The sequence below is a fragment of the Sinocyclocheilus rhinocerous genome, unplaced genomic scaffold (genome assembly GCF_001515625.1).
Source record: "Sinocyclocheilus rhinocerous isolate Xijiao unplaced genomic scaffold, SAMN03320098_v1.1 scaffold241, whole genome shotgun sequence".
Lineage (NCBI taxonomy): Eukaryota > Metazoa > Chordata > Actinopteri > Cypriniformes > Cyprinidae > Sinocyclocheilus > Sinocyclocheilus rhinocerous.
Genome location: NW_015659312.1, coordinates 266,746 through 278,466, shown reverse-complemented (window position 1 = coordinate 278,466; position 11,721 = coordinate 266,746). Strand labels below are relative to the sequence as shown.

Below are 11,721 nucleotides of genomic sequence, written 5' to 3'. Positions count from 1 at the left end.
ACTAGACTCAGTGAAAATGTTCTTTGATCATGTAAATGTTCTTTGCTCTCTTTCTGTACAATGAAAGTGTTATGATTAGTAGCCTAACTTGCAATGTTTTTTTAACATTAACTTTCAATGTTAAATTCACATTAAATTTAAACTCAGTTGTAATAAAAAATATGTTATGGCATGACATCGATATCTGTTAATTAAGTAAACAGACAGGTTTTTATGCATAGAGAATAGATTACATTATTAGGTTACTTTGACCATCGCCCACTATAGAGATATAGTTAATGCGTTTGGGAATGTTTCGAATAAAAAGGAAAAAATAAATAAAACATAGGCTAAGTGCTGTTGTAGCTGTTGTGTGTCACATGACGACCACAAAAAATCGTGCCCCCTCAAAAATAATGAGTGCATGACGGCCATATCTCTCACGAGTGAGGAAAATGAGCGGTGAAAATGTATAGAGTACGTAAAGTCCAAGTGTCCTGTGGTGTTGTGCGTGTTCCAAGTAAACACAACGTGCAGTTGTGTCCCACAGGTGCATGAGAGGTTTCTGCCTCTCTTTTCCTCTTCTTATTCCAACTGAGTGATGCTCTACATGTAGTTTATCAGTCCCTGATCTTCCTTTTTCACAAACACAACACATAAACATTTTGTAAAGAAGTGATACTTCCTTTGTTTCATGCCTAGAAATGATAATAAATGATTTTAAAATGTGTCTTGGTGTGTGGTTTATAAAGCAGTTATAAAGGCCTGCGCACAGCACTCTGACATGCCTCTCCTGTGACTGTGGCTGCAAAAGAGAAAAAAAAGAGCTTTCTGTCCTTGCAGTCAATCACATTCAAAGTCACTCATCTGTCTCTCTAGCTTTTTCTTTCATTCTCCCCGGCCTGTTGCTGGCAGAGTGCAGAGGGACTCTCCCCCTTTTGGTTTTCTTCTGTCACTCCAACAGCACATAGTTTCCAAAGTAGTTCCCGGACATGGCTGAATGCAACAGACGTGTCTTATTTAAAGGTAATTGTAAACAGTTTCTATTAATAGTATGTCAGCAGGCACAGAAATGTAATTCTTTTTTTTTTCTTCTTGGCTTTCTGTTTTATTGTGCCAGAACACTTATTATGATACAACACACGCACAAAGGTGACTTGCAAACAGTTTGCAAGATAAATTACATGTATTGTATTTATTTGCATAGAAATATATAAAAAGAAAAAGAAATCATTATTCACTCTAAAAATTAAAATTCTTTCATTATTTACTCACCCTAATGTTATTCCAAGCTCCATCCATCCATTCTCCAAACTGTTTGTCCTATGTAGGGTAATGGGGATGCTGGAGCCTCCCCAGCATCTTGGGTTAAAAGCAGGGAAACACCCTGGACAGATGGTCAGTCCATCACAGAGCACAGGCAGAACATTCAAACTCCACACAGAAAGGCTTCCTGACTTAGCTGGTACTTAAACCAGGGACCTTCTTGCTGTGAAGGTTAACACTGAGCCAACATGCCACCCGAGGATAAAGCACCTGGTATTCCCAGGCAGTCTCCCATCCAAGTACTGACCAAGCCAAACCCTGCATAGCTTCTGAGATTAGATGAGATCCAGCATTCCAAACTCATATTTATTTATTTTTTAAATACAGTTTTATTTTGTTTCTTAGTAGGATAAATTCATTTTCTTCTTGTTTCCTTAATTTTTTTACACACCAAAAGTTCATTGTTGCCACAGCCTGTCAAGCTCCAAAAAGGACACTATTTTCACTGATAATCTTCACCTCCTCTGCAGCTCTCAAATCAAATATGGTTCAGGCTGGACGTCAATAAATTCAAAGCTCACTGGTTTTCGAGAGTCTCATAACCAACATCATGACATCAATCCGTAATGGCATACAGTTTTGAAACAAATAAATAATGACAGAATTTTCATTTCTGAGTGAAATATTCCTTACATATAAGGGATATTGGTTCTATAAAGAACTGCACAGCCAAAAAATCTAATCTCAATGTTACTTTTTACGTCTTTTCAGACCCTGAACTGAATGGACCCCATAAACTGTCTATAGAGGAAATCTCACTGGCTGTGTCCAAAATCGCCCCATATGGTGCATTATTTGCAGTGATGTCTAAAAGCATAGTGGATATTATAGAGTGTACTCATTTAATCCCATAATGCACCTAAATAATGAATGAACAAACATGAATGAATTTGCCCACTCGTTTTCTTTCACTTATTCAGTAAAGTATATTAGTGGAGTAATGTAGGGAATAGTGAATGAGGGTAGTTGTCGATTTCGGATACAGCTAATGTTTAGAGTTACTTAAACGGTTGATCCAAACACAACTACACAGCAAAAACTGCTCTCTAGCTTTCCAGGCATACAAACTTCGAGGTGATCAGAATTCAGCGTTTCAAACTATGTCAGCAGTAAGTGGAAAAACCAAACCCATGTCAATCCCTCAGAGTGATGGATGAAATATGGAAAGAGGAGTGCAGTTCTTTCCTTCATCTGTGTCACATGGGTTGTAAAATGGATAGAGCGGCACTAGAACAGTCCCCATGTAGAAAGAAAAGAGTGGCGTCATGGTAACAGCATTATAGAAAGACACCTCCTCCTTATCACAGTCCAGAAAGATGCCGATGCGGATGGGGAGGGTGTATGAGAGCACCTTTGTGGGCTTTGGGTGGGTGCAGGCCATGATCGAGCCATTTCTGAGGGACAGTGTCCACAGTCCGTTTAACGTGGAGGAAGAGTCCATCTCTCCACGGGGTATGTCCGCTCTGGCCACACCCACTCGCCAGGCGGTCTTGCCTTTCACCTCCACCTCCCAGTAATGACGGCCATGAGTGAAGGCCTCTGACCCCATCACGCAATAATAGAAGTGGAAGCGCTTCGGGTTCCTTTCGGCTGGGTTCTCGTTAGGCTGCACCTTGTCTTCCTCGAACGTCACTGAAGTTCTCTCAGCAGAGAAGGTCAAGTGGGGATGTGCCATTTCAGGGTCAAAAGTCAACGTGGATATGTCTGTGTATGCAAATAAGTCATTCAGAATTGATTTACATCAGATTAATTAGTAATATGTAGTACAATAATTTTAATGTAACAAACAATACACATTTAACTTACAGTTACTAGACTATAGTAGTGGTGTTTCGTTTGTGAAAGATTTGTTTTTTTGAATTAATTATTCTCATCCTCTTTCTCAAACGAACTTATATTTTTCTTCTTTTAGAGTCTCCTGATTGAAGAACATGGCTTTTTGTCTTTCAATGACTATAGCATGCGAGCATTTTGAAGTAGCAAATCATACATTCATTCTACTGAACGTACTGTATACTTCCTTCACTGAACAAGTTAGTGATTTGAGTCTTAACGGCTTGAATGAACACAATCGCTGCATCAAAAATCAAATAGGCTTCCCTACTATACAGTATGTGGAAAAACAGTATGCCAAAAGTGTGGTATGTCCGAATTCATAGTATTTCAAAAAAAGCAGGCGAAAAGTACCCGGATGACCTACTACTTCCGCCCGGATTCTGTGCAGTTCATGGACAACATAATTCCAAGATGACAACACGTGATGTTCTACTCGGTGCTGTCCATGTCCTCAAACTCATGGGTAGCCTCTAAGTAGGGCCTAAATGAATCTGGCTGCGGTCAGGTGGTACAGCAGTCATGTGGTCCAAGTTGTAGCTCTCAGAACATTCCGAGCTTACAAGTTGTAATTACGAGTTCTGCGAGAATGTGAGCGCTTTGGCTTTGATAGTGTTGCCATAGAAACGCATAATTCAGCTCAGAGTAGAACGTGACGTGTTGTCATCTTGGAATTACAGTAATTACGACATGGCATGAATTCAGCTTTTACTATCCCATGAGGCCACGGGAGAGCATTTATGAATGGCAGTGAAGCAACGCAACTGATGCTGGTAGGTCACATAATAGTAACAACATGGCGGACATAATATGTCAGAATTTCATTCATGATATTACCCATATTCATTCTATATAGAGCATACTTTTTAATGGTTGCGAAGTAAGTTTAAATTCAAATGTGTTACCTACTCTGACAGTACACAATTTCGGACGCACTGAATGCTTTAATCACTTTGTTTGATGCAACCTGCAGAAATAATCACTGAACGAATCATTGATGAACTGATTCAAAAGATTCGAGTCACTGGGATGAACCTAATCACCACCACTATAGTGAGAATTTGATCTCCTAAGTAAAGGAAATTAAAATGTTTCGGATTTTTTTTAGTATGTAATAAAATGATATTATTTAATATTTAGTCTTAGTACTTGGGTAGAGGGATGTTTTCATGTGTTTCCAGATCCGGTACTGAATGGGCCCCACAAACTGACCAGAGAGAATTTCGCTGTCTATTGGGGGAGGACGAATGAAATTCACCTCACATCTGATAAAGATAAACAATGATAGCTGAACAAGAACAGAGGTAGATGGTGAACAGAATGAGAAAAGTAACAACAATGATTATGATTATATGAGAATCAGAGACCAAGTGAGTAAGAATAAATAGAAAAGACACTTGCCTTTTCAGAAGCTCTTTGATTTCCTAAATGGTTTAAAGCAACAATGTTCAGATTCAAAGTCATGTTTCGCTGTCTGAATGCAGCAGTCAGCTCTTAAGATTCCTCACTCTTTCAATCATGTGATTGTTTAGGCACTTGATCTGAACAGCGTCAAATGGCATCTAGCATGTTCTATGGGTGTCAACTGCATGAACTATGAAACTAACCCTGTTAGTATTTTACAGTAAATATGTGATGTGGTCAGAGTTCAGTAGATGATTTCATAATAGTTAAATGCACAATAATAAAATAAAATAAAAAACTTTAAGTTTAAATTAGACAATCAACAGAGGATAAGGAATTGTTTCTCTCCCAGTGCAGGTTACTACACTACTTAAAGCTTAAAGATAAAGATTTTACTGCTTAGTCTGTCAGACAACTTAAAATGGAAATCCACCTTCAAAAGTTTGGGGCTGTCATCTTCCCGCAGTTTGCAGTTCAGTGTCTCGATGGCTTTCTCTAGATCTCTACTCTGCATGGCAATCTTTCTCTCTCTCTCTTTTAAGATATTCACTCGTTTGTCCCTTTCCTTCCTCAGCCGCTCCAGGTCTGTCTCTTCCTCCTCATCCAGGAAACGATGGAGGTTTTGGAACTCTGCTCGAATTTCATGTTCTATCTCTTCAAATCTGTTCTGTGAAAGAGCAGAAAAAAAGAGACATTAATGACTTAATGAGAAACACGAAGGAAGAGAGACTAATAACTCTGGAGAAAAGAGCAGGCTGAGATTAGCTTAATAATGAAGTTATTACTCAAATTTAATACCAGAAATTGTTCATTAAGAGTTTTACATGCTGTAGAATTTATACAACTTGATGACATGATGACATGCATCAAGAGTTATTTAAATATGAATGTTAACTGTTTCTGAATGGGCCATATAAAAAGCTCTAAAATGGTGCTGGGGGTCTGAAGAAAAGCTTAGAATTTACAAAAAAAAAAAAAAAAAGCTTCCAGTGTTTCTCTATGGCGCTGAAACCTAAAGATGTCCGAGTTCCAGTTCACGTGCAACTGCCATTGGCTCATCTGCGTTTGAGGGGAGGGGCTTACTGCCCCACTTCGTTACTGTTGCTATGTGTGACAAGCCATGCCACTCTCGTGCCACACATCATGTTTTCACACAGTGAAAAATACAATGAAAAAATCGCAGAGCAAAGAGGACACTGACAACATGCTGCCAGACAAAACAGAGCAGGTTACATTCGGAAAGACATCATTGCACACTATTTTTCAAGTTAAAATCCACCAATGTTAATCTGGCAGATTCGACATTATAATTGGTCAGATCGCCTGTCAATCAAACTCCCGGTGAAGGGTCAATTAGAACATTCTGAGAGGAGGCTCTCAACCAATGGCGTGAGCTTGAGGGTGGTGAGCTACCTAGTGCAATTCTATTTGGTGTTGGTAGTAGCGCAGAAACCATTTACAGCAACTTTCAAAATATTTCAATTGGGTCTGAACATCAAAAAGAAGATATCCTGATAATAATTTTCTCAACTGTAGATGTCCATGATGGATTTAAAAAAAAAAAAAAAAAAAGATGAAAATAGGATGGATAGATATAAATAAAATGTTTTCTAAAACTTGACATTATCACATGACAGCCAGAGCCTTATTTTTTCAGTAATGGAAATGGTGGGTTGAAAAAAAAAAGTAATGTCATATTATCAGAAAGTAAATACTGTATTCTATTTTACATATTTTATAATATTGTTAACTTTACAGTGTAAACACATCTTTAATCATGAAAATATATAGCTTCTATATATTTTTGGAAGGGGTGATCACATTGCCAGAGTTTATTTTGTAATATTGACACATATTTTTGTTTTGGGAGTTATCTTTCCATGTCAGCCAGTAAGTGGTGTTGTGAAGAAAAGGCCATTAATACTCATTTAGTCATATAAATATTACCAAGGTAAATCAGGCAGTACCTCGACCTCCAGTGCGTCCACAAAGGCCTCTTTCTCAGCTTCGTTACATTCATCAATTTCATGTTTGATCTTTTTAATCGCATGAATAAGCTTCTCCTGAAACACAAATCAGTTTGTAGTGTAATAAGCTGACTTAGTAAGTACACTAATTAGATTATGACACTGTTTGCATAGTTAGCCCTAAATGTAATCCTAAACAACAGATTTTCCTTTTATTCCAAATGACACATTCAAACACTTGTCTCACTTCGACCTTCTAGACATAGAAACAGTTCACACTGTGTATTTCACCTTGCCATGACGTATGAAGGTGACATTTTATTCTTACCTTTTGGGCACCAAGGAGAGAGTTGTTAAAGTTGTTCTTTGTGTCCTTCATGTGATTTGTGTGCATTCCAGGTTTCCTTGTCAGAACAAAGCAGACAGAACTCTGGGATCTCACATGTGAGTGTGTGGGGTTAAATCAAGCTGAGTGATAGATGTGTATTAGAAAGACACTTACAGAGAGAGAGAGAGAGAGAGAGAGAGAGAGGGAGGGGAAGGACAAAGGCAATATGAGGGCAATATATCAAAGGAGAGCGACAGACTGATTGGTTCAGAGGCTGGAGGTGACCAACACATTCGACTGATCTAAACGAGTTACTTTAAAAATAAATACAATATAATATCTGGAATGGCTCTTACTTTACATAATAGGATGTAAACAAAAGAGGAGAAAAGCAAAGGAAGGTATTGTGGGGTCCACAGCTGTCTCACTGCACCACATGAGCGATTTATGGAAGTGAGGGAAGAGATATTCTATTTCTGTCTGCAACAAGAGCCAACGTCAGAGAACAGAGAAAGACTATTACAGGCAGCAAGACAGACAGAAGGGCTGGTGAGGGGCTTATATTTCACTCTGTAAGGGGTCTGACACAAGATTTTTTTTCTGTGTATGTGTAAATGCACAAATTATATATAACAGCAAAGAAAGAAAGACTATGCGCCTGTGTTGTATGTGCAAACAGAGGAAGACTATGTTTCATAAAGAGCAGTCTGTCAGGCAAAGATTTTTCAAATATTTCTGTGGAATAGTCGAGGGCAGAGTTGTATGACAAGAAAAAATCTTTTGTGGAATACGTCAGCTCTCTCTCTCTCTCTCTGAAAACTGCTCAACCAAGGCAATGCATTATTTATGGACCTGTCCTGAGTGTCTGACAGGCTGGGATGCAGATTCTGTAATAGGGATGCAGCACATACAGTGCACTTACATATGGAGACAGATCAGCCTCAAAAATAACACATTTGCAAAACAAAATTCATAAATGCACAGCACAATTTACATTTACAAAATCCGATTCGTAAATTCAAAACACAATTCATAAATACACAAGTAAAAGCATAAATATTTCCCCAAATGCTCACACAAATGCATCTTACCTAAATAAATTTAAAATGTTTACACAAATATGTATATATCAGGAAACAATTGTGATGTGAAGTTTATTTAGGCCCCCTAGTGGACACCGACCCCCTGATTTGGCTACAGTTAAATAATTACATTTTTGTTTAGTTTTAATTTTAATTAAATTTATTACGTGTATATAATTCATTTTAATGCATTTATTAATGTGAACTGAATTTTATATGTTATTGTTATTTTTATGGGGATGTGCTCTAACAAAGGATTGTCGAGAAAGGACCAAACAACTCAAGGATACTCACGCAATATGGTGAACTTTGAAATCAGCATTTGTTTAGAAATAAATTTTCTAGTGAGAGATTGACTAATGACTGCAAAAACCGTTTCCTGTACGAATTACGTTGAAAGCGGAAGTAAACAAAGAGCACATCGCGGTTCAGCACAGTACCTGACATGCGTGAGATTCTGTGTTTCTTGTCATTGTTAAATGTCCTGTAATTTTGTTTGGCATAGTACAGTTTATTACATTATCATTATCTAATTTGTGGAGTCTAACTTGTTTGTTATACTTTACAAATACATAATTTGTTCATTCTTTAGCTTGCTGAATATCCAGCTTTAGCATGGCTAGCAGAGCAGCATTAGTTTTTAAAATCTATTTCAGTCTCTTAAATCTTTATGGACAAACATAGACATTAACATTTGGAGGACTACAGTACAGTTTCGGTGTCGAACCGATATAAACTAGCAAAACCATTTAAACCAAGATATACCGAAACGACGGTATATCTTCGTTTAAGCTTTAGAAATGAACGGGCAAGCTGAAGTAGAGGTGGATTACAAGAGAAAATACAAAAATATCAAACGCAAGTTAAAGTTTCTGGTATATGTGAGTATCTTTTCTTCAATGTTCTTTTTTTATTTGTCATTTTAAATTGTTACCCTCTGTCTTCATTTCTCTGTTCAGGAGCAAGAGTGTTTTCAGGAGGAGCTGAGAAGAGCTCAGAGGAAACTATTAAAAGTTTCTAGAGACAAAAGGTAGAACCTGTAATCTTATTAGCACAGTTATCAAATGCTTCACCCTTGTTTGACCTACATGCATCAGAATTAAACACTTCTGTTTGTGTCAGTTTTCTGTTGGACAGACTGTTGCAGTATGAAAGGGTGGATGAAGAGTCTTCTGGTAGGTCTCTAATGAAAATGCTTGTCTACAAACCTCTAGGGATCTGCAAGGAATTTTGTGAGCTAAGAGTGTTTTTGTTTCCAGACTCTGATGCAACAGTTTCCTCAGACAGCGATGGAGAAGGAGCCAGGGAGAGAGACAGGGAAGCAGGGAAGAAGTGAGTTTGCAGCAAGTGAATCTTTTTTGGGGGGGATTTGACCAATTTTACCTTATTGAACTGTATAAAATACTATTCAAAATTTTGGGCTCAATAAGATTAATGCTTTTATTTTACAAGGATACATTAAATTGATCAAAAGTTACAGTAAAGACTTAATTATAATTTTTTTTTTTGAAATACTGATCTTTTGAATTTTCTATTCCCCAAAAAATCCTGACAAAATTGTCATAGCTTTCACAAAAAATACTACGCAGTTTTCAACATTGATAATAATATGATGTTTCTTGAGCACAAAATCAGCACATTAGAATGATTTCTGAAGGATCATGTGACACTGAAGACTGGAGTAATGATGCTGAAAATTCAGCTTTGCATCACAGCAATACATTTTAAAATACATTAAAATGGAAATCATTTATTTGAAATTGTAATAATATTTTACAATAGTGCTGTTTTACTGTATTTTTGATCAAATAAATGCATCCTTGGTGAGCATAAGAGATGTCTTTATTAAACATAAAAAAACATTTTAAAAAAATCATACCGACCTACAGTAGTATTGAGACCTTTAATGGGTTGTTGAATAAACATTTTAATGCATGTGTGCCTTTTGAATTTTGCCATGGTCAGAATTACATAAGACTGCATTGCATTTGTAGTGCAAACTCTAATGTGTGTATTTACCTTTCAATCATCCATTAAGCTTAAAAATGTAAAATTTGCCAGTTACACGCTGCTTAAAAGAAATAACCATCCGATTGGAAAAGATTTGAGAAAGCACAAAATTGTATATGCACAAGACTTCATAGAACATAGAAACTTATAGGCAGTGACAGATAATGCACTTTTGAATAGCTTTGAATAAATTATGAATGCTAAATGCTACTTCCCTTAAGAAAAAAAAATGAAAATTGATGTAGAGTTTGTGAGACACATATCTTAGGTTAATTAAATAAACATACTTTCAACTAAAATGACAAATTTGTTTGAAATTTTGTTTGTGGCTAGATTAAATCACATTTGAGACAGGTGTGGCAATTTTTCTGTTTTGATCTTTTCCAAGTTTTGTCAAGCAAACATGTGCTTTGCATACATCACCTCTGCTTTTGCCGGTGTAGTTTTTTTTTTTTTTACTTTTATAGCTCTGTCTCTTCAATAAATCTATTGATTTGGGTTTTTTTTAGAAGGAGGAGTCCTGGGGTTCCTCCCGTCCCTTCGTCCTCATCTCCTCATCTCTCATTCCTGTCTCGCTCTGGTGCGGTTCCTCTCCAGTCATCTGCTCCGGCACAGTACCTCAACACTGTGAGTACATCACACCTCCATGTGCGCTCCCATGTCTCATACTGTACACATACTGCACTCATGTTTTTCAGTTAGTCACATTGTTTTTGTCACCTGTTAATTTGTCATTTTATTCATTTTTTCTCTCTCTTTTTGTCTTTGTATCACCTCACCTGGTTTACATGGACTTCACACACATCACTCTGGGTACTCTGGGTGTGTTTGTGGGAATTATTGTTACTCTTTGGTGGCCTTGTGTGTGTGTGTGATTCTGGGTGAGCAGTTACCCTTCCCTCCTGAGTATTTGGCTCCCTCTGCTGAGCGAGTGAAGAAAGAGAGAAAAACAAAACTGGCCAAACACAGGAAAGACGGTTCAGGGAAGGTGAGAGAGGGACAGAGAGGTTAACGGCAGAAACGCAATGGCCTAGATTCGTGTGGCTTTTATTGCTCCACTGTTTGTCATGTCTTGTAATAATCTTACAGTTACATGAACACATTTCTATTTATGCATTTTAGTTACATATGCTTTTGATTTGCAGTCTAATGACACATATTTCTCTGCTTCTCCCTCTTATTCAGGTGGTTGGCCCACTCACATCCAGTTACCCTGCAGGCAGTGGAGCAGCTGGGGGTGCGAGTGGGCCGTTCAGCTGGGTCCCACAGCAGATGCTGAGTGAGGATGCAGCTGAGGAGGAGGGAGAGAGTGAAGGAGAGAGTGACCGAGGAGAGGAGGAGAGAGGAGAGGGTGATGAGGCAGAGCTGGTTATTGACATACCCAATGAGTGAAGGTAATAGACAAACACAGGCTGCTGTGAGCATTTAGCAGGAGCTTTAATTTAATCCAAAATACACACAAGTTGCTTTTCCAGAGCTCAACAATAAGAATGGCAAGATAATGTTATCTAGCTGGTTAACATACACTATTATTAAAAAGTTTGAAGTCAATACGATTTTTTTGCAAAAAAGATTGTTTTTGAAAAAAGTCTCTTGCGGTCACCAGTCCTGCATTTATTTTATCAAAATAACAGAAAAACAGAAATATTATGAAAATATTAATATAACTGTCTTCTATTTTTATATATATTTTTTAAAGCCAAAGTTTTTTTGTGATGCCAAAGCTGAATTTTCAGCATCATTACTGTCTTCAGTGTCACATGATCCTTCAGAAATCATTCTAATATACTGA

General features: G+C 37.5%; 2 protein-coding genes across 3 annotated transcripts in view; one reads left to right on the top strand and one right to left on the bottom strand.

The window, feature by feature from the left end:
* Positions 1–1,805: 1,805 nt before the first annotated feature.
* Positions 1,806–7,012, bottom strand: LOC107723419 (zinc-binding protein A33-like). Its single transcript, XM_016532013.1, has 6 exons — positions 6,838–7,012; positions 6,510–6,605; positions 4,976–5,209; positions 4,540–4,562; positions 4,288–4,403; positions 1,806–3,009 (listed from the first exon to the last, which is right to left on the bottom strand). Exons 1-6 carry the CDS (start codon positions 6,901–6,903, stop codon positions 2,447–2,449), a joined length of 1,098 nt encoding a protein of 365 aa, XP_016387499.1. The 5' UTR covers positions 6,904–7,012; the 3' UTR covers positions 1,806–2,446.
* A 1,328-nt stretch (positions 7,013–8,340) lies between these two features.
* Positions 8,341–11,721, top strand: part of LOC107723407 (INO80 complex subunit E-like) — a 5,753-nt gene continuing 2,372 nt past the window's right edge. The window contains exons 1-7 of one of the 2 annotated variants that reach the window (XM_016531996.1): positions 8,341–8,800; positions 8,879–8,949; positions 9,042–9,094; positions 9,179–9,251; positions 10,439–10,556; positions 10,819–10,917; positions 11,115–11,323. In XM_016531996.1, the coding sequence (XP_016387482.1) occupies positions 8,720–8,800; positions 8,879–8,949; positions 9,042–9,094; positions 9,179–9,251; positions 10,439–10,556; positions 10,819–10,917; positions 11,115–11,321 (702 nt within the window). In that variant the 5' untranslated portion in view covers positions 8,341–8,719 and the 3' untranslated portion in view covers positions 11,322–11,323. The remainder of the gene's footprint in view (positions 8,801–8,878; positions 8,950–9,041; positions 9,095–9,178; positions 9,252–10,438; positions 10,557–10,818; positions 10,918–11,114; positions 11,324–11,721) is intronic. The other variant, XM_016531997.1, reaches the window with a different exon arrangement.